This window comes from Stenella coeruleoalba (genome assembly GCF_951394435.1).
Source record: "Stenella coeruleoalba genome assembly, chromosome: 1".
In the NCBI taxonomy this organism is placed as follows: Eukaryota; Metazoa; Chordata; class Mammalia; order Artiodactyla; family Delphinidae; genus Stenella; species Stenella coeruleoalba.
This window is the reverse complement of record NC_137169.1, coordinates 2277695-2300732: the sequence shown is the minus strand read 5'-3', so window position 1 is coordinate 2300732 and position 23038 is coordinate 2277695. Positions and strand designations below refer to the sequence as shown.

General features: G+C 59.5%; 2 protein-coding genes across 2 annotated transcripts; one reads left to right on the top strand and one right to left on the bottom strand.

Moving 5' to 3' along the window:
* Positions 1–3815: 3815 nt before the first annotated feature.
* LRRC47 (leucine rich repeat containing 47) lies at positions 3816–16199 on the top strand. The gene is made up of 7 exons (XM_079928547.1): positions 3816–4455; positions 12426–12884; positions 13516–13632; positions 14261–14376; positions 14831–14933; positions 15190–15279; positions 15433–16199. The coding sequence occupies exons 1-7, from the start codon at positions 3841–3843 to the stop codon at positions 15679–15681; spliced, it is 1749 nt and encodes a 582-aa protein (XP_079784673.1). The 5' UTR covers positions 3816–3840; the 3' UTR covers positions 15682–16199.
* A 3028-nt stretch (positions 16200–19227) lies between these two features.
* Positions 19228–22883, bottom strand: SMIM1 (small integral membrane protein 1 (Vel blood group)). Its single transcript, XM_079936133.1, has 4 exons — positions 22814–22883; positions 22354–22480; positions 20500–20627; positions 19228–20195 (listed from the first exon to the last, which is right to left on the bottom strand). Exons 3-4 carry the CDS (start codon positions 20607–20609, stop codon positions 20069–20071), a joined length of 237 nt encoding a protein of 78 aa, XP_079792259.1. The 5' UTR covers positions 20610–20627; positions 22354–22480; positions 22814–22883; the 3' UTR covers positions 19228–20068.
* Between the last annotated feature and the right edge of the window lie 155 nt (positions 22884–23038).

Genomic DNA, 23038 nt, shown 5'->3' with positions numbered 1-23038 from the left:
AACGTGGGAGGAAAGAGCTCGCTGTCCAAAGGGAAGAGAGTGATTCCACCTGCTAGTGTCAGACACCCCGAGAGATTTCAGTGCGCTACTTTCAACTAGGTGTTCGTTAGTGCCATTGCTTATTTGCTCTTAAAAACTAGCCCAGTGCTAAAAAAACAAGAGCCTGCTGGAGCAGCGTGTGCCCCGAATCCTCAGAGCGCTGGGGTCTCCGCCCAGCCTGCTGCCACCAGGGGCAGGAAAGACCTGGGCAGGAGCTGAGCCTCCCGGATCTGGGGTCGGGAGGTGACCGACCGGGGCGGTGACCCCCGGAGCCGCTGCCGCAGGGCGGACGGGAGCAATTCAGTGGAGCGCCCCACGCCCCCACGTGCGTGTTCTGGAAGGGTCAGAGGACCTGCAGGGCAGCTGGTCCCACCCTCCACTGCGGGCAGGGAAACTGGGTCAGAGCCCAAGCCCTCACCACCGGAAGGCAGCGTGCCCAGATGTGAACCCTGTGCTCTGCGCCTCTGTCCACCCTGCGGTGAGGGTTGCCGGGAGCAGGTTCGGGGTACTGGAGGCAAGATCCGCTTGTCTCTGCCTCGGTTTCCCCACACACCCCGGAATGGAGCTGAGGGGGAGGTGCTGAGCCTGGTTCCCAGCACACGCCCTCTGCGAGCCTGCGCCCAAGCACAGAGCAGTTCCCCGCAGGCAGCCTCCACCCCTTCATCTCAGGCGGGGAAGGTGATGAGCCTGCAGGGGTGGGGGGAGACGGAAGGTGTGGCGCCGCCACCTGCCCGGCTGGCCTCAAAATCTCCCCGAGCTTCCTTCTGGCCTCTGAGGTCCCCAGGGGTGCCTCCCAGTGTGTGTGTGTGGGGGGAGCCAGCCGCAGGAGGAAGGGCACCACCACCCCCCTCCCCACCCCCAGTCTCTGAGCTCTCAAGTGCAGGGGAGGCGTGCGGCCCCTCCCCATCAAGAGATGTCCCAGCAGGGAGAGCGGGGAAGAGAGTGAGGTCAGACTGAGCAGCAGGGTGGGTGCCCTTGTGAGCAGGTGTCCCGGGGCCTAGCTCATCCCTAAAGCCCCCTTTCATGGCCCTCGTCCTGAAGGTTGAGGACTCCCCAGGAGTGTCCTAGCGCCGCCTCCACACTGGTCACCTGGCCACCCCTTCTCGGTGCCTCCTGGTGTCCCGGGACCAGTCCTGGCAATGGACGGGAGCAGTGTCCTGCTGAAGGTGGGAGGCACTGCTGGAACCACTGCTAGGGTTCTAGATGGGGTAAGGAGACAATGCTTGGGAATGCTGTTTACCAAATTCAGGGATCCTAAGTCAAATTACCCGGGAGGCTGGGACAGTGGCAGGAGGGCAAGCCCTGCCAGGTGTCCAGGGCCTCCAGCTCCCAGCCTCAGCCCGGTGGAGACATGGTCCGGGACCAGGGCGGGGACAGCAATGGGGACTGAGACTGGGGCACGGAAGGGGATGGAGAGGGGGTCTGGATGCACCAGCTGCACCCTGCAGGCCGGCCAAGAAGAGACGGTGGTGGCCCTGGGGTCTGGCCGCACTGTCTGCAGTACCAACCTCGGCTGTCTTCACAGACACCGCACAGGCATGTATCCCTAGACAAAAGAATCTTGAGTTTGACATATCTTTAAGCTGTGCACGTGGCATCATACCGCGTGTATCCCGGTGTGAGTTGCTTTCCTCCCTCCCCATCACGACCCTGACCGTCCGTCATTCATGCTGCTGCGTGCAGCTCAGACACGGTCTCCACGTGGTCATGCACGTGAAGAAACGTCTCACAACTTATTTATCCATTCTCCTGTTGACGGTCATTGGTTGTTTCCAGTGTTGGCTACTGTAAAACTATTACTACTCTCATAGCCTGTCAAGATGATGTGTGTTAGCATGAGCTGCTGGACAGCGGCCCAGAAACCTACCACGAGAAACTAAGCAAGCAACACAACACCCAGGTCCCAGGAACCGAAAGCCACTGATATCACGCATGTGTGTACAGCCTTCCAAGAAATCACTGAGGAGAACGCGCAGAGGGCAGCGGAAGCCGGCTCAGAAGGCACAGGTGGAAGAGGTCCTAGGGCCCCATTCTCACCTCTCCCAGCCTTGCCTGGGGACAGTCACTGCCTGCCCTTCACAGATGGAATTGGTCACAACAGCAACCGAGACAAAAATCTGTGTTTCCTGTGTGGGGTCATTGGCGCTGACGGGGGCAAAGTCAGGGCAGCACAAAGGCCCTGCTAGAAATAAACATGGTACAGTCACAACGCACTTATAATGCCAGACGGCGAAGAACCCGCAAGTACCTCCCACACACAATGACTCCCAGAGGCATGACATGGGGCGAGAGGCCAGGCACCGAGAGCCGGCCCTGCACCTTACACACGAAATGCAAAAACCGGCCAAACTACAATATCGGGGCACAAGGGGGGTCCGGGGCGACTGGTGACCACTGGTTTCTTGTTCTGCGTGATGGCTACACGGATGTGCTCAGTCTGGACAAAATTCACTTATGCTATGTGCACACTTTTCTGGATGTACATCACCCTTCAATACAATGTTCAGGCATTTCAAAACAAAATAAAACTGAAAGCCTGCTGGGGTGAGGAGTTACAAACAGGGGCAGAGAACAGGACAGCCGACTTCAGCACTATTCCTCCCACCCTCCTCCTCCGAACAGCCCTGATTAGTGCGTCCTAACACATGGAAACGATCTGATCCCTAGCAGTCCCTCAACCTTGCGGACCCAACAGAACACGCGGGGAGCTTGTAACACCCCCATGCCCGTGCTGCAGCCCAGCCCGTTAGGCCCGAATCTCTGGCCCAGGGACTGCGGCATCAGTCACTTGTAACTTCCTGGTGGTTCCAATACACAAGTCACTAACCTCTAAAAGAAAGAAAGAAAAAAAAGAAAAGTGCTCTGTATGCTTGTTAAAAACCAGCAAGGAAGACTTAATGCAAGATTGCAGCAGGGGACAGTGAACTCAACTCTGAATACAGGGCGGCTGGGGGGTTATAGCCACAGGGCAGGGAGAGGGAGCCAGCGGGTGGGAAATTACGAAGAGGAGCTTGGTTAGGTTTTTGAAGGGTAGAAGACGATGCCACCCCGAAATACGACTAGGAGTTCAGATCATACCACCCCGAAATGTACCACCTCGGTATACTGGCTATTCTGAGCTGTGTAAACGCGGGGAGAGGTTTGTCTGAACTCCCCTTCTGCCTAAACACACCCTCCCAAAGGAACTCAGCCGTCAGAGACCCCCTCCCGGGAGCGCACCGCCCAGGGAAGACGGGCTCAGACCCGGAGGGACTAGAAGTGATAACACACCCGTTGTCACACGGTCCTTCCGCCCGTCTGTCCTCTTAGGGACCGTTCATCTCCCCTAAGAACCACTCATCTCCTCCCCCTTCCCCTTCAGACGGCGTTTAGCCTGAATTCTAGGCCACCTGGGAGTCACCACGTTCCCGGGCGTCTCCCTCAGGTCCGTGAGGCGGACGCGTCCGCAGACTCGCTCTCCGGCCTTGTCTTAGGGGCTCGGCCGAGACCACAGGGCACGGCGTGCGGGGCCGTCCCCGCTGCTCCCCGACATCCTCGCGGGCAGGAAGACTCGGCCGGAGGCCCAGCACTCACGGCCCCACGTGGGCCTGGGCGCTCCGGGAGCCCACCCACACGCCCACGGGTGAGGACCCCAACCCCGCCGGCGACAGCCTCGAGCCACGCCCCACCGGGCTCCTCTATGGCTCTCGCTAAGGCGCTCTAGCGTCCGCGCAGCTCTCGACGACTCCTTCCGGCCCATACCGGAAGTGGCGCCGCGTGCCCCGGAAGCGCCCCGGCAGGGGCTGCGGGAGTGGCGGCGCGATGGCGGCTGCGGCGGTGTCGGAGGCCTGGCCGGAGCTGGAGCTGGCGGAGCGGGAGCGGCGGCGGGAGCTGCTGCTGACCGGGCCCGGGCTGGAGCAGCGGGTGCGCGCGGCGGGCGGGCGGCTGCCGCCGCGGCTCTTCACGCTGCCGCTGCTGCACTACCTGGAGGTGAGCGGCTGCGGCAGCCTGCGCGAGCCGGGCCCGGGCCTGGCTCAGGGCCTCCCGCAGCTGCACAGCCTCGTGCTGCGGCGCAACGCGCTGGGGCCCGGCCTGAGCCCTGAGCTCGGCCCGCTGCCCGCGCTGCGCGTGCTCGACCTGTCAGGCAACGCGCTGGAGGCGCTGCCTCCGGGCCAGGGCCTCGGCCCCGCCGAGCCGCCGGGCTTCCCGCAGCTGCAGAGCCTCAACCTCAGTGGCAACCGGCTGCGCGAGCTGCCCGCCGACCTGGCGCGCTGCGCGCCGCGCCTGCAGACCCTCAACCTCACCGGCAACCGCCTGGACGCCTTCCCCGCCGCGCTCTTCCGCCCCGGCGCGCTGCCGCTGCTCAGCGAACTGGCGGCCGCCGACAACTGCCTCCGGGAGCTCAGCCCCGAAATCGCCCACCTGGCCTCGCTCAAGGTCAGCGGTCAGCGGGGCGGGCGGGGCGGGCCCTGTGGTAGCCACGGACGGGGGTCTCCTCCCGGTGCCGAGCCGTCCCAACTCGGCCGGGAAGGGCCACCGCAGCGTCGGTATCTCTGAGAAGCCGGCCCACCCCCGGGTCCCCTCGCACTAGCCTGGCCTCCGTCCTCGGGTGGTCCTCTCGGCTCGCCCCGCACACTCTGCTCACAACTGGGCTTTAACATGCAACACACTGTTTCGTGATCGTGGACTAACTGGGCTTCCCGCTCAGGTCGGAAGCAGGTCAACAGCAGGGACGGGTGTCTAAATTTTTGCATCTCCAAATGTTTGTGAAAAGACTGGGTGAGCCCTGTACGTAGGGCCACCCAGGCGGGACGTGGAGATGTGAAATGACTGGAATTTGCGTAAGGCCGCGCGTGTGATTTCACATGTGATAGTTCACTTGACCCCAACAACGGCTTGCCAAGGCAGGGGTGGTTATTCCTGTCTTACAGAAGGCCGGAAGGGGTTGCCAAAAGTACATAGCAAATAGGTTGGGGTTTTGTCTAGGCTTTCTTGTCCAGGGGCTGCTTGTTTATTTTATTCATCCGGGGACCCCAGGTCCCAACAGAATGCTCGACTTGGAACAAGGGCCCAGTAAGTCTGTTGAGGAAGAGACTAGAGGGCAGGAGTTGCTGTGACCATGGCCTAAATCCAGTCTAGAGGCTCCTGTCCTTAAAGAGGCAGGCCTCTGTTTCTTCCTCCTCATTGCCATCCTTTTATACAGACTTTTTTTAATATATACAGCAGGTTCTTATTATCTGTTTTATACATATTAGTGTATATATGTCAATCCCCAATATCCCAATTCATCCCACCCACCCACCCACCCCCGCTTTCCCCCCTTGGTGTCCATATGTTTGTTCTCTACATCTGTGTCTATTTCTGCCTTGCAAATCGGTTCATCTGTACCATTTTTCTAGTTTCCACATATATGCATTAACATACGATATTAGTTTTTCTCTTTCTGACACTTACGTCACTCTGTATGATAGTCTCTAGATCCATCTACGTCTCCACAAATGATCCAATTTCGTTCCTTTTTATGGCTGAGTAATATTCCATTGTATATATGTACCACATCTTCTTTATCCATTCCTCTGTTGATGGGCATTTGGGTTGCTTCCATGACCTGGCTATTGTAAACAGTGCTGCAGTGAACATTGGGGTATGTGTGTCTTTTTGAATTATGGTTTTCTCAGGGTACATGCCCAGTAGTGGGATTGCTGGGTCGTATGGTAGTTCTGTTTTTAGTTTTTTAAGGAACCTGCATACTGTTTTCCATAGTGGCTGTACCAATTTACATTCCCATCAACAGTGCAAGAGGGTTCCCTTTTCTCCACACCCTCTCCAGCATTTGTTGTTTGTAGATTTTCTGATGATGCCCATTCTGACTGGTGTGAGGTGATACCTCATTGTAGTTTTGATTTGCATTTCTCTAATAATTAGTGATGTTGAGCAGCTTTTCATGTGCTTCTTGGCCATCTGTATGTCTTCTTTGGAGAAATGTCTATTTAGGTCTTCTGCCCATTTTTTTTTTATTGGGTTGTTTGTTTTTTTAATATTGAGCTGCATGAGCTGTTTATATATTTTGGAGATTAATCCTTTGTCCGTTGATTCGTTTGCAAATATTTTTTCCCATTCTGAGGGTTGCCTTTTCGTCTTGTTTGTAGTATCCTTTGCTTTGCAAAAGATTTTAAGTTTCATTAGGTCCCATTTGTTTATTTTTGTTTTTATTTCCATTACTCTAGGAGGTGGATCAAAAAAGATCTTGCTGTGATTTATGTCAAAGAGTGTTCTTTCTATGTTTTCCTCTGAGAGTTTTATAGTGTCTGGTCTTAAATTTAGGTCTCTAATCCATTTTGAGTTTATTTTTGTGTATGGTGTTAGGGAGTGTTCTAATTTAATTCTTTTACATGTAGCTGTCCAATTTTCCCAGCACCACTTACTGAAGAGACTGTCTTTTCCCCATTGTATATCCTTGCCTCCTTTGTCATAGCTTAGTTGACTGTAGGTGTGTGGGTTTATCTCTGGGCTTTCTGTCCTGTTCCATTGATCTGTATTTCTGTTTTTGTGCCAGTACCATACTGTCTTGATTACTGTAGCTTTGTAGTATAGTCTGAAGTCAGGGAGCCTGATCCCTCCAGCTCCGTTTTTTCCCCTCAAGATTCCTTTGGCTATTCTGGGTCTTTTATGTCTCCATACAAATTTTAAGATTTTTTGTTCTAGTTCTGTAAAAAAAAAAAAAAAATGCCATTGGTGGTTTGATAGGGATTGCATTGAATCTGTAGGTTGCTTTGGGTAGTATAGTCATTTTCACAATATTGATTCTTCTAATCCAAGAACATGGTATATTTCTCCATCTGTTTGTGTCTTCTTTGATTTCTTTCATCAGTGTCTTATAGTTTTCTGAGTACAGGTCTTTTATTTCCTTAGGTAGGTTTATTCCTGGGTGTTTTATTCTTTTTGTTGGAATGGTGAATGGGATTGTTTCCTTAATTTCTCTTTCTGGTCTTTCACTGTTAGTGTATAGGAGTGCAAGAGATTTCTGTGCATTAATTTTGTATCCTGCAGCTTTACCAAATTCATTGATGAGCTCTAGTAGTTTTCTGGTGGCATCTTTAGGATTCTGTATGTATAGTATCATGTCATCTGCAACAGTGACAGTTTTACTTCTTCTTTTCCAATTTGTATTCCTTTTATTTCTTTTTCTTCTCTGATTGCCGTGGCTAGGACTTCCAAAACTATGTTGAGTAATAGCGGCGAGAGTGGACATCCTTGTCTTGTCCCTGATCTTAGAGGAAATACTTTCAGTTTTTCACCATTGAAAATGATGTTTGCTGTGGGTCTGTTGTATATGGCCTTTATGATGTTGAGGTAGGTTCCCAATGCAGACTTTTTTAAAACAATAAAACGTGTGTGCAGTTTAGCAACTGACCTCTTTGCAGCGGGAATTACTCTTAAGATGTTGCTAACTCATTTTACAGATGTCTTTACGTCAGGGTGTATCTGTGTGCGTGGGTACGTGTGTGTGTGTTTATAGTTAAGAGAAACAGGAGGCCACCCTGCAGAGTGACACGCGCTAGCTGGCATTTCCAGGAAGAAGCTGTGGGCGCCGACTCCTGGGATGCTGGTCCCAGGGCTGTAGCTTCCCTTCAGGGCTGTGGTGTGACACATGATATTCGCCCTTTCTACTCCATCACCCATCTCATCCGTCTCTTGGTTTCCCAGAAGGTAGAGGTACCAAATGTGTAGCTTGACGTCGCGTCGTGTGCGTCGTGTGAGTGTAACGTCGCGTCGTGTGCGTCGTGTGCGTCGTGTGAGTGTGACGTCGCGTCGTGTGCATCGTGTGAGTGTGACGTCGCGTCGTGTGAGTGTGACGTCGCGTCGTGTGCGTCGTGTGTGACGTCGCGTCGTGTGCGTCGTGTGAGTGTGACGTCGCGTCGTGTGCGTCATGTGAGTGTGACGTCGCGTCGTGTGCGTCGTGTGAGTGTAACATCGCGTCGTGTGAGTGTACAGTTATTATATTTTCTTCACATCTGTAACGCCTTAGCAGTATTCAAGTTCGGGTTTTGTTTTGTTTTGTTAACGTTCTTAGTACCTCTGGGTGCCCGCCCGGTGAAGTAGCCTTTATTGTGTCCGGAACACCCTCTTTCAGGTGAAGAGAACGTCTTGCTTGCTCAATCCCCCCTCGCCCGGTCCATCTGTTCCCCATTTTTAGACTTCCATCGATCTCTTTCACATGAAGAGACCTGTTTCTTGGAGAGTGTCATGTCAGAGCTACTTGGAACCCCTTTTGGACTCAGATGTCCTTTGGGGGCCTTTCCTAAAATGATGCCTTCACGAGGAACGGCTGCTGGAACTGGGTGAAGCAGCATTGCTCCACACCCTGGCGCTCCGAGGACAGAGGTGTTCTCTGTCCTTCCTGTGAGGTGGGGGCACAGCGGGAGTCGGACAGCTGCGCTGGGAACCAGAAAGTGTGGGTTCAGCTCAGTGTCTTGTAGCGGCGCCCTGGGCTCCTGCCCATCTCCTCCCCTCTGAGGATGACCACGGTGCCATGAAGAAAGCGCGGTGATGGCACTGGTGCAGGTTCTCTGCAGCCGCATCACCGCGCCAAGGCTGTGGCTTAACACAGCGGTCGTTTTGTTTGCTCACGGTTCTTCACTGTGGGCCAGCCCAGCTGGACTGTTGCTGCCTTGCCGTTGATCACTCGTGTGGCTGCGGTCAGCTGCCGTGGGTTCAGGGCCAGGCTCAGCTGGCGTGGCTGGCGTGGCTGACTCCTCTCTCCACGTCACCTTGGGACGTCTCCCGTCCCCGCCGGGTAGTCTGACCTCTCACATGGCGGCTCAGGGCTCCTTGGAGCACAAGGGCAGGAGCTGCCATGCCTTCCTGAGGCACAGACCTGGACCTAGCAGCCTGCCACATCCACTGCAACCTGCTGATTCAGTAAGTGGAGCTCAGTGCGGAGTTGTGGGAGATGCCACACAAGGAGGCGAATACCTGGAGGCGTGGTTCTGTAGGGGCCCCCAAGGTGACAGCACACAGGCCCCTGCTTGTCCCACTCACCTCCCAGTCGGGAGACAGCACATGAGAGCTCCTTGGTGCCCACTCCCCTGGGAGCCGTGAAGGGCGGACCCTCTGCCCCACTGCAGCTGCCGGGGACACGGAAGCTGAAGGGAGAGCTGTCCTTTCCCTCCCCAGTTACCTCTGCCTGGAGCGCCAGCTTCACCACTGTCCTGACCTCAGACCCACTCAGCTGGGCTTCTCCCCACTGGGCTTCTGTTACCCATGGGGTTCAGCCACAGGATGCCCCCATTGTAAGTGACCATTACCCAGGCCCACGGCACTGCCACCGGGGACTGCTGGAGGGACGGGCAGGCCAGATGTGCCCCCAGATTTATGAACTGTTCCAGGACAGCACGTTCATCAGCTGAAGGGCCACGGCACTCAGGGTTTCCCCCAGCCCTGCCAGGAATGGGGCCCTCTCATGTCGTCTGGCGTCGCTCATTTATGGGACTCCTCCCGTAATCACGTTTCACAGAGAAGTGGAACTTTGCCCATGAAACCTTTGTCCAGTGACGAAAAACTGATTAAAAAAATCCTTCCATCTTATTTTCTCAGTTGCCGTTGGAGATGGTGGGTTCAGGTCCCCTCGGCCTGGTCACCATCAACTGGAACAGAGGGGTCCTTCCACACCCCCGGGGTAGAGTGTGTGTCTGTAGGGTCTCACAACCAGGGATTTAGGGTCCCTTCCCCGCAGCTCGGCCCAGCAGTCGAGTCACAGTCTAGGGTCAGAGGCTGGCCCTGCCTGGCCGGTGTCACTATTGTGTTACCTACAGGGAGGGAGTGCCTGGGTGTCTTCTGGGCAGGTGCCTGGTGGCCCCTCCACGTGCCCTCAATTCACTTCATTCTCCTTTCGGCGATTGTGGGTTTCCCGCCCCCGCCCCCTGCTCTGCGCAGTTTTACGCCATCCAGACATCACTTCAGCCGCAGGCTCTCCCTCCGGCACTCACGCTCCAGCCATGAAACCTGTGGACTCCACTCCCCATTGGACCTGCGGCTCTGCGTGCCTGGCGGCGGGTGGCGTGTCCTGCTGTGGGGTCCGCTTTGAACTCGTCGGTGATCTCCCTGTCTCTGCTGGACATGGCACCCCCAGAGCCCTGTTGGCTGCCTGCCCTTGCTCCCCGTTTGTCTCCCGCAGGGCCCCGGGGCAGGTCCTGGGCTGCTGTCTGTGGCACTGGCTGCTGCCACTGCCCTCTGCTCCGAAATGCCCAGTGTTTGGCGATCGTTGCCCCTGACAGACCCCCGCCCCAGTACCCCCGCACCTGTCTTCCGAGGAGACCACCTCAGCAGGCTGCTGGCCTGACACTGCTCTGGTCGGGGCTGGGGGCCCCCCTCCCCCACTCTCGCCGGCCCTTCCTCTGCTGCTCTTTGTGGGTCTCTTCCTCGTGGAGGCACAGACCTTCCACCGCGGCGGCTGTGTTTTCACGCTGTAGTGAGAGTTGCCAGTGGAGTTCACGCGCTTGAGACTCCAAGCTGGGCGTGCAGGTCCGAACCCGACCTTGAGATGCCGGCCCTGGTCTGCTGTTCACAGCCTGCCACTGGGCGGGGCCTGGCTCTTCTGGCCCAGGCCAGGCTGAGTGTGCGCACAGGGTTACCTGGCCTAGGCGGCCCCTGCCCGTCCTCCCGTCCAGGTGCGTTCTGACACCTGGGCGTGTCCTGGGGGAGCAGCTCCGCAGCCCTGGGCTCAGCACTGCTGATGTTGCCAGTCAGCAGTGAGCGAGGAGGCCAGCAGACCCCAGGCTGGGGTGCAGGGGGCACCGCCAAGTCCTGTGCACGGGTGTGTGTGTGTGTGCGTGAGCATGGGGGGGGCAGGACACAGAGAAGCCTGGAAGGGCCACGTTTCAGCCCATCTACCCGCCTGTCCAGTCTCGCCTGAGAGCAGGGAGAGGCCTGGAGAGGCACCAAACGGTGACAGGTGTGTGACGTCCGGTTAACCCACAGCCCGCATGACCACTGAGTGCTTGGTCCCCAGTGGTGACTGGAGACCGTGTCAGGCTCACCTTCTCTTTCTCCATTTCTGGGTCGACTGCAGGATCAAAGTCTGCTCTGCAGTTGCTCCCTCCCTCCTGAGCCTCCGGTCCTGCCGCGTGGAGGTTCCTCTGTCACCCTCTGTCGGGCACCCACCTGCCACACCCCTCCTCCACCCTGGTTCTTCCGGCCTCGCAGCAGCCTGACTGCTGAGCCAGAGTTTCCTTCATAACCGGGGTTTGTGAAGCTCCCTTAAAACCACCCTCTGTGCCAGCCACAGCAGACAGCATCTCGTGGATAGTCAGGGCCCCTGCCCCCCTCCCAGCTGATGACAGATCTGCCACCCGCTGCGGCCCAGCTGTGGTCATTCGGGGCCGAGGTGTCCCCATCAGGACCAGGACTCCTCGCTGGTCACGCTGCTGTGGGTGCTGCTCCCTGAGTGTGAGGAGGGGCCTGCCCGAGCGCTCCCAGGTCTGCAGCCCCTGGGGAGGCCCCTGCCGCCCGTCACTGCCTCGCTGTCCAAATGCCAGTCCCCTGTGCTTACTCCCACCAAGCCAGATTATAGGGTTTCTCCCCAGGCTCCATGTCAGGTCCAAGCGAAGCCGAGCGGGGCCCATCCAGAGCTTGCCACGGGCCCTGGAGGAGAACGAGGAAGAAGCCGTTTACTTGCAGGGCTGCGTGCCGCCTGGGCCTCCTGGGAGGGGCCCTGTCCTCCTTACCACCAGCCAAGTCCCTCCCACGGCACAGGACCCTACCTTCTGCCCACCACGTGAGGTGGCCACTTGGCCCGTTTCCACCGCGTCAGCGACACTGATGGCAGCTTCAGTAGTAGTCACAGAAGGTTCCTTTTCACGGGCCACAGGGTTTCACCAACCTCCTTACGGCGCAGGAGCAGTAGCCCCCGCTCCCTCCTCCCGCGTCACCGCCAAGGGCCCAGGACTGTCCCAGCATTGACGCTGATTCGCTGTCTGTCACGCACGCAGGATACGAGAGCGCGAGAGCATCGTGCTGGTTACTCTTGCTCTGTTCTTGCTTTTTTGCTCATTTAATTAAAGACGTCTCAGCGCTACTTTGTGGGGAACCTGTTTCTCATGTAAAGTCCTTATTTGTTTATAACCAGACATTCCCCGCGTTCCTTGTTGTCTTTTTTCCCTCTAACCTAACCATCGATGGGAAATTCTGCCGTGGTTGTTACTACAGGGACACGGTGGTCAAGCAGCACAAGCAAGACCAGCACTTCATAGAGGTGACCGGCAGTCCACTCGCGCCTCTCCTCCGAGGAGCCCGGGTCACTGCATCCGTGCTGGGCGCTGGGCTGGGGGAAAGGCGTGGGGCTGAGGCGGGGCAGGCGGCAGGAGGGCGGGTCCCGGGGGTCTGATGCGTCCCGGTCTCCCTCGCAGACGCTGGACCTGTCCAACAACCAGCTGAGTGAGATCCCAGCAGAGCTGGCCGACTGCCCCAGGCTCAAGGACATCAACTTCCGGGGGAACAGGCTGCGGGACAAGCGCCTGGAGAAGATGGTCAGCGGCTGCCAGACCAGGTCCATCTTGGAGTACCTGCGCGCCGGGGGCCGCGGGGGCTGCCGGAGCCGGGGCAAGGCCGAGGGCCCCGACAGGGAGGAGGCGCGGAGGAAGCGGCGGGAGCGGAGGAAGAGGGAGTGCGGCGAGGGCGAGGAGGCGTGGGTGGACGAGGCCAGCCGGCTGCTGCTGCGGGTCCTGCACGTGGCCGAGAACCCGGCCCCACTGACGGTCAGGGTGAGCCCCGGGGTCGGAGACGTGCGGCCTTTCATCGTGGGCGCCGTGGTGCGGGGCATGGACCTGCAGCCCGGGAACGCGCTCAAGCGCTTCCTCTCTTCCCAGGTGGGTGCCCGCGGCCGCGATGGGGGCGGGGAGGACGGGCCGTGGGCGGGGCGACCACCGCTCCTGCCGAGCTCCTCGGCCGGCCCGGGTGGGGTGGGGCGGGGAGGGGACCCGGCGCAGTTAAAATCGTCAGCTCTTGCCAACGTGTTCTTAGGTGACTTGTTTAGTTTTTGTGAAGTTTCAGCTAGACAAACTTAGAGTTTGTTCTTCTGTGAAGTCTGCCCAGCTTTTAAAGCAAAAAGCACATCCTTGCACGTGGGCAGCCCCGAGCGTGGCCTGCGGGGCTGAGGCTGTACGCGCCTACGGGGAGGAAGCCAAGCCAGGAGCTCGGAACTGGAAGATCAGTGCTTTGGAGGAAACGCTTGCTGGGGTTGTGTTTCTTTTGAAGTCACACTTCTGTTTATTCAGTCATCAATTTTAGCTCGAGATGGGTTCTTTGAAGTCTCAAGCATTGCACAGTAGAGTTAGGGCGAGAAGAAATTCTGCTGATAAGCAGATACCAGCTTTCCAGCGGAGGTTCCACGAAATAAATACTTGGCTGGGGAGGCTGCTCCGGGGGGGCTGGGGTGGCGGGGCTTGCCCTCCGGCCTTGGCATACTGAGCTCTGCCTGCCCTTGAACTTGTATTGCAGACAAAGCTGCACGAGGACCTTTGTGAGAAGAGGACGGTGGCCACCATCGCAACCCACGACCTCAGCGCCATCCGGGGGCCCCTGCTGTATGCCGCCCGCCCCCCAGAAGACCTCAGGGTGAGGCCACGCATCCCGGTGTTTGCAGTTTGAGTGTTCCTTGTGTGTTTTGCAAAAAATACACGTGCAGGTGGTTGAGTCAGAGTATTTTGGATAGAATCTGACCCTTTTCTGCTCCCAGCAGGAACATAAAATAAACCAGGTTGTGCTGACAGTTACTTTCAAAAGTAAACTCATCAAAGGAGGTGGTGATTTGAAAGTGGTTTCCTTCACCTGCTCGCTAACTTTTAACCAGAAATTGTGGTTTATATCCCAGTTGCAAACCCCCTGATCTGGGGTTGACCACAGTGTAAGTTCTGCCAAGGCCCCGCTCCTGGTCTCTCGGGTTCCGCATGAGGCACCTCGGGCTCCCGGCGGAGGAGTGTTCCCAGGGGGCTGGCTCCGGCTGCTGGCCCCATCTCTTCCCTCAGCCTCCTCAGAGCCACAGGCGTGGAGCCCCGGCTGTGCATTAGGCGGGTTTCAGATTCAGCCCCCGGGGTGACCTCTGAAGGCACAGTATATCTGCACGTGACATGGGGACAGCCTCTATCCTCAGCCCGCTGGACGTCCGCCTGGAGGACTGTCAGCTCTCAGAAGCCTCCCGCTGGGACCCCCAGCGACGGGCCAACGTGCGGTATCCACCCCGTAGATCGTCCCCTTGGGGCGCCGGGAAGTCAAGGCCAAGGACCTGGTGCGGCAGCTGCAGCTGGAGGCGGAGGAGCACAGGAAGCAGAAGAAGAGGCAGAACGTGTCGGGCCTGCACAGGTGGGGCCCCTTTCATCAGCCTGTGCCGTTGCGGGCGCTCCCGCAGCTGCCCAAACTCAGGAGACCTCCCCAGCGTTCGTTCACTCTCCTCTCGGGTTCTTGGCGGGGGGGCGGGGGGGGAAGGATCCATCGTAGCCCCATGTCGCGTGGCTTCAGAGAAGCAGGTGCCAGGAGTGCAGGCCTTGTGTTGTCTCGGGGGGGCCCTCGGCATGCCCACCAGGTGCGCAGGGAGCGCGCGCCACGGCTGAGGGGCAGCCAGGCCTGCTGCGCTTGATCCAGGTCAGGCTCGGCTGGCTCGGGCGCCGAGGAGGCCCTGCGAACATCTCCTCTGAACTTGCTTGTGTCACGTGCCCTTGACCTGACACCTACTGTGTCCAGAGAACTGCGATTCGTCCACTCGCCTTTAGGTGTGTTTCCACAGCTGTGCCTGTTATCGGTATTTCTTCTCACCCAGGTACCTTCACCTGCTGGATGGGAAGGAGCATTACCCGTGCCTCGTGGATGCAAACGGCGACGTGATTTCTTTCCCGCCCATAACAAACAGCGAGAAGACAAAGGTGGGCGGTGCCAGCGTCTGGCACCTTTGAGACCGCATCACGTGTCGCGTTCACGCGTGTGGCGGTGTGTGCTCGCTGCTGCCCATGACTCGCCACGTGTGCCGCACCCCGGTGTGTGTCTCCCCTCAGGCGGGCGACAGTCCAGATTTGTGTGACACCGTCTTACAGGGTTTTCTGCAGATTAGACCTTGCAGTTGCTGGGGTCTGCTTGTGATAACTTGATTCTTTCCTGAAATCTTTCTAATTTCTGTTGAAGATTAAGAAAACCACTTGTGACCTGTTTCTGGAAGTGACGAGCGCCGCCAGCCTGCAGATTTGCAAGGACATCATGGACGCCCTCATCCTGGTGAGCGTCCGGCCCCGCCCATCCTGCCCACCGAGGCTCTGGCCCCGCGGGACAGACGGCGCGTCCGCTGCCCTTTGCCATCTGGGTGATGGCAGCCTGTCTTCCCTGGGTTGCCTCTAATCTCTCAGTTGAAAAGATATTTTTCATTTGCAGAAAATGGCAGAAATCAACAAGTACACTTTGGAAAACAAAGACGAAGGTTCCCTCTCCGACCACGAAGCCGATGCCATTCCTGGACAAGTCCCGGGCCCCAGGGCGACTCCCGGTGCTGAGCAGGCTGGGAGCGCCCCGCTGGTGGTGGAGCAGGTCCGGGTGGTGGATGAGGAGGGCCACCTGAAGGTGGTGTATCCGTCCAAGACGGACCTGGACCTCGCCGCCGCCCACGTGACTGTGCTCCGCTGATGGCCGGGCCACTGCCTCAGGCTCCCAGGGAGGCACTGTCAGCTGCACTGGCTCTGCAGGGCTTTCGTGTGGTGATATTAAATTATTCCTTCACCTCGGTAGTTTTTAAGATATATGCATTCTCTGTTCAGTTTTCCAGTCGATTCTGTCGTAGGGGGTGCCACGTTGACATGCGCTGAAGTCATTTCACCTTTACAGCACCGAATTGACTCTGCCAGTGCTTTTAATGAAATCACTTGAATATTGGAACTAACTGCTCAAAGGGTTCTGAAATCATGTAGCCACACAGCAAATCACTGTATTCACAGGGGGAAAGGACACTATAATTGGTGTGAATATTTAGTTCTAAGTTGAGAAGCTGAACAACATGCATTTTGCTGAGCTGCACAGTTATTTTTCTACAATACAATATCTTTTAAAGTCCTACGGTTCCAGCAGTGCAGCTTAGAAATGTGGGATGTCATGGTTTCCAGTTATTGTAAACCGTAATCTTTTTATAAAAACATTTTTTAACGTGACCTTAGAACTGGCAAAATCATTTTTCTTACTGCTGCTGTAGGATGCTTTGGGGGTGGGAGGCAGGGCATCCGGGAGCGACGGCCCAACCCACCTGCTGCACTGGCCGGACTTGGGGAGGGCGGGGGCGTCAGTCGACTGTAAACCAGCACCAGGGCCGTGAGGTGTCACACCTGCGTCTGGAGGTCAGTGTGCAGGTTTCCCACTGCAAAACAGGCTTCCATGCTCAGGGCGGTCAGCCGTCGTCAGCTTGCTCCAGGACGGGGGTGGCGGTGACTGGAGGAGGCATGGGGAGTTTGATGCCAGGAATCATGGAGCATGTGCCGGACAAGGGGGTCTCAGCATCTGGCATTCTAGGTATTTCCAGCTCTGAGTCGGCAGTTCACTGACCTCACTGCTCCAGGAGCAGCCGGCACAGGAAAAACTGACCCGCCACCTTTTTCTTGTTGAGGGAACGCGTGTTCCATGGTCTTTGACCTGAAAAGGACAGTTTATGTGTTTTGTCAAAATGACAGGCGGCTGGCAGGCATATGCGAGAGCCCCCCCCGGACCCAGGCGCGTAGCGGTCAGAGCCGGACCCGCGTGAGGCCCACACCCCACACGCCGGGCCTGCTGTACAACCACGTGGGTTCCCCAGGGCCCGGCCAGCCCTCCTCAAAGGACATGGCGGGGCTGCCTTGACCCCTGACCCAGCTCTCTGGTCACTGCCAGGACTGCCCTTCGTCGGCCCTGGGGCAGCCGTGCTTAACTGGGCTGAAGTGGACACCGGGTGACGGTGTTGCCCAAACCTACCTGACGTCTGTGCGCATCGGCGGCTCAGGGCTGTCACTTCACGACCCTCGGGCCATCAAGGCCGCAGATGCTGCGGCTGACGTGGGCGTGGGCGTCACGGCGAAGCCCTGCTGGGAGCTCCGGGTTGGGGCCGCAGCTGAGCTGCCCTCTTGGCAGCAGGCTGTGGCTTCGGCGGCCGCGTGGCACCACGTCTGGGGCGCCTTGCTGTTGGGGAGCAGCCGGCCCTGCTGCTCTTCTCTGGTGCAGTTTGATTCCGTGCGAGGTTTGGAAACGTATTCAACTTACAGCAGAAAACCGCTCTGACGTTTCTTTTTCTTTGCCGGCCGACCCGCTAATAAAAACATTTAGAAGGAACATCGCGGCTCCTTCCCCGTGAGTCCTCCCTGGGGTTTCTGGAGGTGCGTGTTGGAAGCGTCTGTGGGGAAGCTGAGGACCTGGGACCCTCTTGCCAGCAAGGAGTGAGAGGCAGTTATCTCCTGTCACTCGGGCCTGGCCCAGAGAAGCGGCTGCCCTTGATCCCTGGGTCCTGGGAACCTGCTCCTGTAGCATCACCAAGTGGACCCCACCCCGGGGCTTTCCCAAAGGGGTCAAGTTCCTGGGACCCGCCTCCAGCAGACCACCCCAATCCTGAACCTCCTGTGGGAGCGGAGGCCAAGGGTCCTGTCCCGTCCTCTCCCAACCCTCCCAGGGCTGTCGGGACGCCACCTCCACTCCGGCCACTCAGGTCCAGCTGGCGCCCCGCGTGCCCCTGCCTGTAGCCCCCCACCTGCATGGGCCAGGCATCCGGTGCCAGTAGGGCCTGGGGCAGGGGGTGCCACGCATCCCCCAGGCTCTGGCTGGCGCACCCAGCTCTCCATGCTGAGGCCTGCTTGGCCGTGGGGCACACAGGGCGTGGCCAGCCAGACCCAGGCCAGACCCCAGCACCGTCCATGGTCCACGGCCGCCCGCAAGGTTCCCCCCGGTCCTGGGGAGCAGGCCTCGTAAGGACCCTGGGCGTCACCCAGCGGTGCCGGACCGAGCCGGACAGGCTCCGAGGTCACTTCCTCTCCACCCGCTCCCGCTGCTGGCTGCCCCTCCTTGCCCCGTCCCGCCTCCCTGCCTTGCCCCAGGCCAGTCACATGTGACCTGTGCATCCGCAGACCTGCCCCTCACCAGGGGCTACTCGGGGAATGCGGCCCTGGAGCCGAAGAGGCCTCAGAGGGAGTGGGGGGCAGGGGCAGCGGGGACCCCTCCCTCCTCCCTCTGTCCCGCGCCCTCGCCCCACTCCTGGCCGAGGCTGCACTGGGCCTCGGGGAGGGTCAGCCCTTGCACCTCCAGCGACGACCGCCGACCGCTGAGAGCCCCCGGAGGCCATGCAGCCAGGCCAGTGGCCCCTGCCCACCTTCCCACACCCTCCACCCCAGTGCCCATCCTGAGATGGCCAGAGGGGACTCCAACTGGGGTGCTAGGCTGAGGCCAGACAGGTGCAGGCCAGCTGGGGCCCCCTCCCTGGCTGTGGCCAAGCAGGTGGGGGCAGAGTCTCTCCGGAGACAGATGCTGAGGCGCAGAGACCAGGGCGGCTGGGACAGACCCTCCACCACTGCCCTTAATCTGCTTGCCCTGCCCCCTGCCCCACAGCAGGCCCTGATGAAGCACCGCTGCTGGGAGACCCCAGCCCAGCAGCAGGCTCAGAGCCAGGGATCACCTGGGTGGTGCAGCCCCACCTCACGCCCACCCGGCCCGGGCAGACTTGCAGTGGGCCCGCTGTGCCCTAGGCCAGTCCCGTGGGGTCTCTGCCCTCCCTGCCAGCTCGGCCTCTGACACCCAGGTTTGCTATGAGCCATAGGGATCCTGACTGTCCCTCGTCTCCTGCCCTCAGTTCTGGGCAGTTCTGGGGTGAGGACCAATTCCCTAAGAAGGTGTTTCTGGCAAGGGGTGTACGGGGTCTGAGGCGTGAGTTCACAGCAGGCGAGGGCCAAGCGAGCCGGAGCAGAGCCGGCAAGGCGCTGTCCATGGTCAGGAGAGGCAGGAGCAGGTCCAGCCACATGCGCGCCCGCAGGCCTGCCCCTGTGCTCCCACCTCCCGGCAGAGGGCCTGGCCAGGACGGGGCCCATCCCAAGGCCCAGAGCCAGCGGGAGGCTCACAGGCCCTTTCCCAGGCCTCCCGGCCGCTGTCCAGATGCCCTCCAGCTGCCCTCACATCGGGGGCCGTGAGTCACGCCTCGCCGGGGAGACCCACGGGAGACACTGTCATCCGTGTTTTCATTCAACAGACATTTAATGACGACCTCCGTGTGCAGGGTCTGGGCCTCCTACAGGGTGCCGGTGGAGGGGCCGGGCTCCTGCAGGGACCACTCTGTGGGGTGGACAGCCCTGGGGAACGTGTCCACCTCCCTGGAGGGAAGATGCAGAGGTGGGTCTGGGACAAGGGCTAAGGCCCCTCTACCCAGGAAATGACTCAGCCCCCGGGGAGGGTGGATGTACAGAGGGACACACATACACCCCCTCAGAGCCATCCTTTCACAACGGGAGTCAGAAGGGCCAGAGAGGGCAGGGGCCTGGTCAGGGCCACACAGCTCCGCACAATGCCCACCCAGGGACGACCCCACCCTGGGGCTGCCAGGCCTGTGCCCTCGGCTGCGGGGAGAAAGGGAGCTCTTGGGGCCCTGGACTGAGGGCCTAGCCTGGGTGTATCCTGAGCCCCAGCTCAGGCTGGGCCCGGTCTCCCAGCCTCGTGGGCCCCTGGGTGGCTGTGTGCGCCAGGCGTGCAGGTGTGTGTCCTTGTGTACCCGTGTCCCTGTTTGGCTGTACGCCTGTGGATGCCTGTGACAGCTGTGCACAGTGGTGTCCCCGTGAGCTTGAGGCCAATATGTGTGCCCCCTGTGCCCCTGGGGTCTGTGCACTGGTCTGGGGGAGAGTGTCTGTGTGCATGGTGAGGGGCTGTGAACACAGAGGGGAGCCTGTGTAGAGAGAGGAGGGTCTGTGTATATGGGAGGCTATATACACTAAGGTCCGTGTAGACTGGTGGGTCTGTGTACACGGAGCGGTTCTCGCACACGGGGTGTCCCTCCGAGCCCCTGGGCGCGTGCTCTGGGCAGCGTTCATTTGCACTTGTGCACGAAGTAGCCGGTGACGTAGCCCAGGGTGAACACGACCCAGAAGAGGGCCACTCCACCCAGCACCTTCAAGGAGATGCCCAGCTTGCCCGAGCACAGCTTCCGGGAGACCCTAGAGTGAGAACCGCAGGCACGTGAGCCCCCAGGCGGCCCCCAGTGCGGGGGTGGGGGGGCGGGGGGGCGGGGGGAGGAGAAGGAGGGGGCCCCGGGCAGGTGGACTGTGGAGGAGGGCAGCCCAGGCGCTCTGGACTGGAAGACAGGAGGGAGGGGAGTGGTGGAGACACCGGGGAAGGTGTGGGGCCCGGGTCTGCCGAGACCGCCTGGGGTGGGCGCCCAGTGGGCGCAGAGCAGAGGCTGGCAGGAAGGATGGGAGGGGCCTGCGCAGGGCCAGGGGGGCCCTCCTCCCAGCCCCTCACCTCTTACAGCCCGAGGCCTCCTGTGCGCCGGGCCCGCTGGCCACGCTGACTTCATCCCGGCTGCTGTCCTCCCACCTACTGTACTGGATGCTACTCTCCTGGGGCTGCATCCTGGGGGCCACGGGGCTCTGGCGGGAGGGGCAGAAGGTGGGCTGAGCCTCCCAAGACACACTGTTCCAGACCCGGTGAGGCCAGGGGCAGGGTTCGTGTGGCCCTGCTCTTGGGGTGAGGGTCTGCCTGGGGGCCGTGACGGGCCAGGTGGGCTGGCTCTTTGCCTGCATCCTCTCATCCAGCTTGGGAGGTGACCAGGATGCAGAGGGGTTAGGCCACTTGTCCAGGGTCACGTGGGAGGAGGCAAGAGGGAATTCCAACAGAGAGTCTGAAAGTCTGCCAAACCCTGCCCTCAGGAATGCGAGAGGCTGCTTTTCCACCCAGCCTGCTCCCCCAGGGCAGGGGGGGGCCTCCAGGCAGAGCTGCTGCCACCCTGGAGGGCCCCTGGCTGGGGCCAGGTCACCAAGCCTGATAACTAACGGCCTTCCCTCCTCCCATTCCTGCCAGATAAGGCCCCAGAGCCATCCCTGGAGGCTGGAAAGGAAGGGGACGGGGCAAGCCGGGCAGCCGGACTGGGGGCAGCGGGTACAGCCTGTCCAGTAGGGGGAGGAGGCCCGCCTGGCCTGCGCAGCAGCAGCAGCTGTGTCCTCTGGGCTGTCCGAGTTGCAGCCCCTCCCTCACCCACCGCTGTGCCCTGCTGGGAGTCCAGGGGCTGAGACTTTGCTCAGCTCCCGCCAGCCTGGGAAAACCTGACCTTTTGTCCAGGTAATCTGGGACACAGAGGCTTAAAAGCACAGTGAGCCACTTAGCAAGAAGCGAACCCAGAAACTCAGGAAATCCGGCAGTTCTTAAACCCCCGAAATGCTTCCACGTTTGCCCTTTCCCAAATCCCAGGCCCATGGGACAAAGGAAGGGAGCTTGTCTCAAAGCCACAAAGCCTGTCCTTCCTGTGGGATCCTGTGCTCTGGGGTAGCCATGCAGGCCGGGTCTCAGGCCTGGGGAAGGCCAAGCATTTGTTGAGCGTGGGTTCTGCTTTCCCAGGATGTGTCCAGGAAAGGGGCTAAGGGCCAGCTCTGTTAGCTACCTACCTAATGTCCACCCTCCCTCCTGTGGCCAGAGTCCCCATCTTGTTGCAGGCAGCAGTGTGCCAGCCCAAAGTGACAGTCACGGGCTAAGACAAGCTTAATACTCTGACCCCTGCTTTCCCATGTCACCCAGATATGAGCAAGGTGCTGGGGTGCAGCAGGGGGTAGGAGGCTTTTGCTTTCATGAACAAAAGAACAGCCACTTCCTTCTTCCTGCCTTGAAGTGATGGCTGGAGCTGAGCAGCCACTTTGCAGTCTGGATATCCTGCCACACCAGCCCAGTGGTGCTGGGTCTCCAAATCCACACCAGCTGCCCACCCACGAGCTTCTTGATCTGAGGAGGGTCAAGCTCACTTTGTGCAAGCCTGGGACAGTGGGCTCCTGTTATTTGCAGCAGAACAAGCTCCTGACTGACGCGGATGGTGGCCCTCCGGCAGTCCTGGCTGGAGAAAGCCACCAGAAGCGGTGAGGTGCTGGAGCTGAGCTTCTGAGGGCTTCATTCACCTGCTTGTAATGGTCTGTCCAACCCACACGCGACGGTCACACAGTGTCACAGGACCCTGGGGCTGTGCTGCCTGGCAGGGACACCTGCTAAGCCCTGGGGCCCTCAGGGGAACCACCGCCTCCTGGGAGTGTGTGGGGACAGAGAGTCCTTGGCACACACATATACATTAGACCCCTCCACCCCCAAGGCACCTCCAAGGAGCCCACAGCTTACAAGGGGAGAGTCCCGGCGTTGGGGGTCGAAGCCTCTGCGGTCCAGGAAGATGGTCAGAGCCCGGCCAGTGATCTCACCTCCTCCCAGCCCGCAGTTCGGGAACTGAGGAGCCTCAGATGCCTCCAACCTTAAAGAAAGACAGAAAATAAAGAAAAGGTGAAGAGGAGCGAGCGGCGCTGCCAGGGGCAGGGAAGGGAAAGGGGCCCTGGGGCGTCCCGGGCGGCCAGCAGGAGCGGCGAAGGCAGTTAGCCTCGGGGTCTGTGGGCCCGGGACAGCCTCAACCCCGCCCGCACCCCAGCAACTCCTCTCTCCCGGACCGGCCGCTCACAGAGGCCGCGGCCTAGCGGGGCGGGGGGCTGCACTGGGCCTCGCCAGTGGGGTCTCTGCCCACTGCCCACTTGAAACCAAGCCCACCACCTCCTTCTACTCGAGGAAACCGCACCACGACCCCGTGTCTCACCTGGCTCGACAGCCCCCGGCCGCTCCGCGCGCCGCGGACGTGTCCCTGGCCTGAGGGGGGCGGGGCCTTGGAGGGGGTGGGGCCTGGTGGCTGGTGGGGCCTGAGCGGGGGCGGAGCAGGGCTGGGGTGGGCGGGGCGAGGCGGTGGGTGGTGGGGCCCGGGGAAGGGGCCGGGCAGGTAGGTCAGGGCGGGGCATAAATGGGGCGGGATCTGAGGCCGTGGGTG

Bases quoted from the DNA above. Each gene is read 5' to 3' on its own strand.
- SMIM1 (XM_079936133.1), bottom strand. From the start codon at position 20,609: ATGCAGCCCCAGGAGAGTAGCATCCAGTACAGTAGGTGGGAGGACAGC. The intron at 20,196-20,499 runs GTGAGGGGCTGG...TTCTCACTCTAG, and splicing joins GAGGCCTCGGGCTGTAAGAG to GGTCTCCCGGAAGCTGTGCT.
- LRRC47 (XM_079928547.1), top strand. From the start codon at position 3,841: ATGGCGGCTGCGGCGGTGTCGGAGGCCTGGCCGGAGCTGGAGCTGGCG. The intron at 4,456-12,425 runs GTCAGCGGTCAG...TCTCCCTCGCAG, and splicing joins CCCACCTGGCCTCGCTCAAG to ACGCTGGACCTGTCCAACAA. The intron at 12,885-13,515 runs GTGGGTGCCCGC...CTTGTATTGCAG, and splicing joins AGCGCTTCCTCTCTTCCCAG to ACAAAGCTGCACGAGGACCT.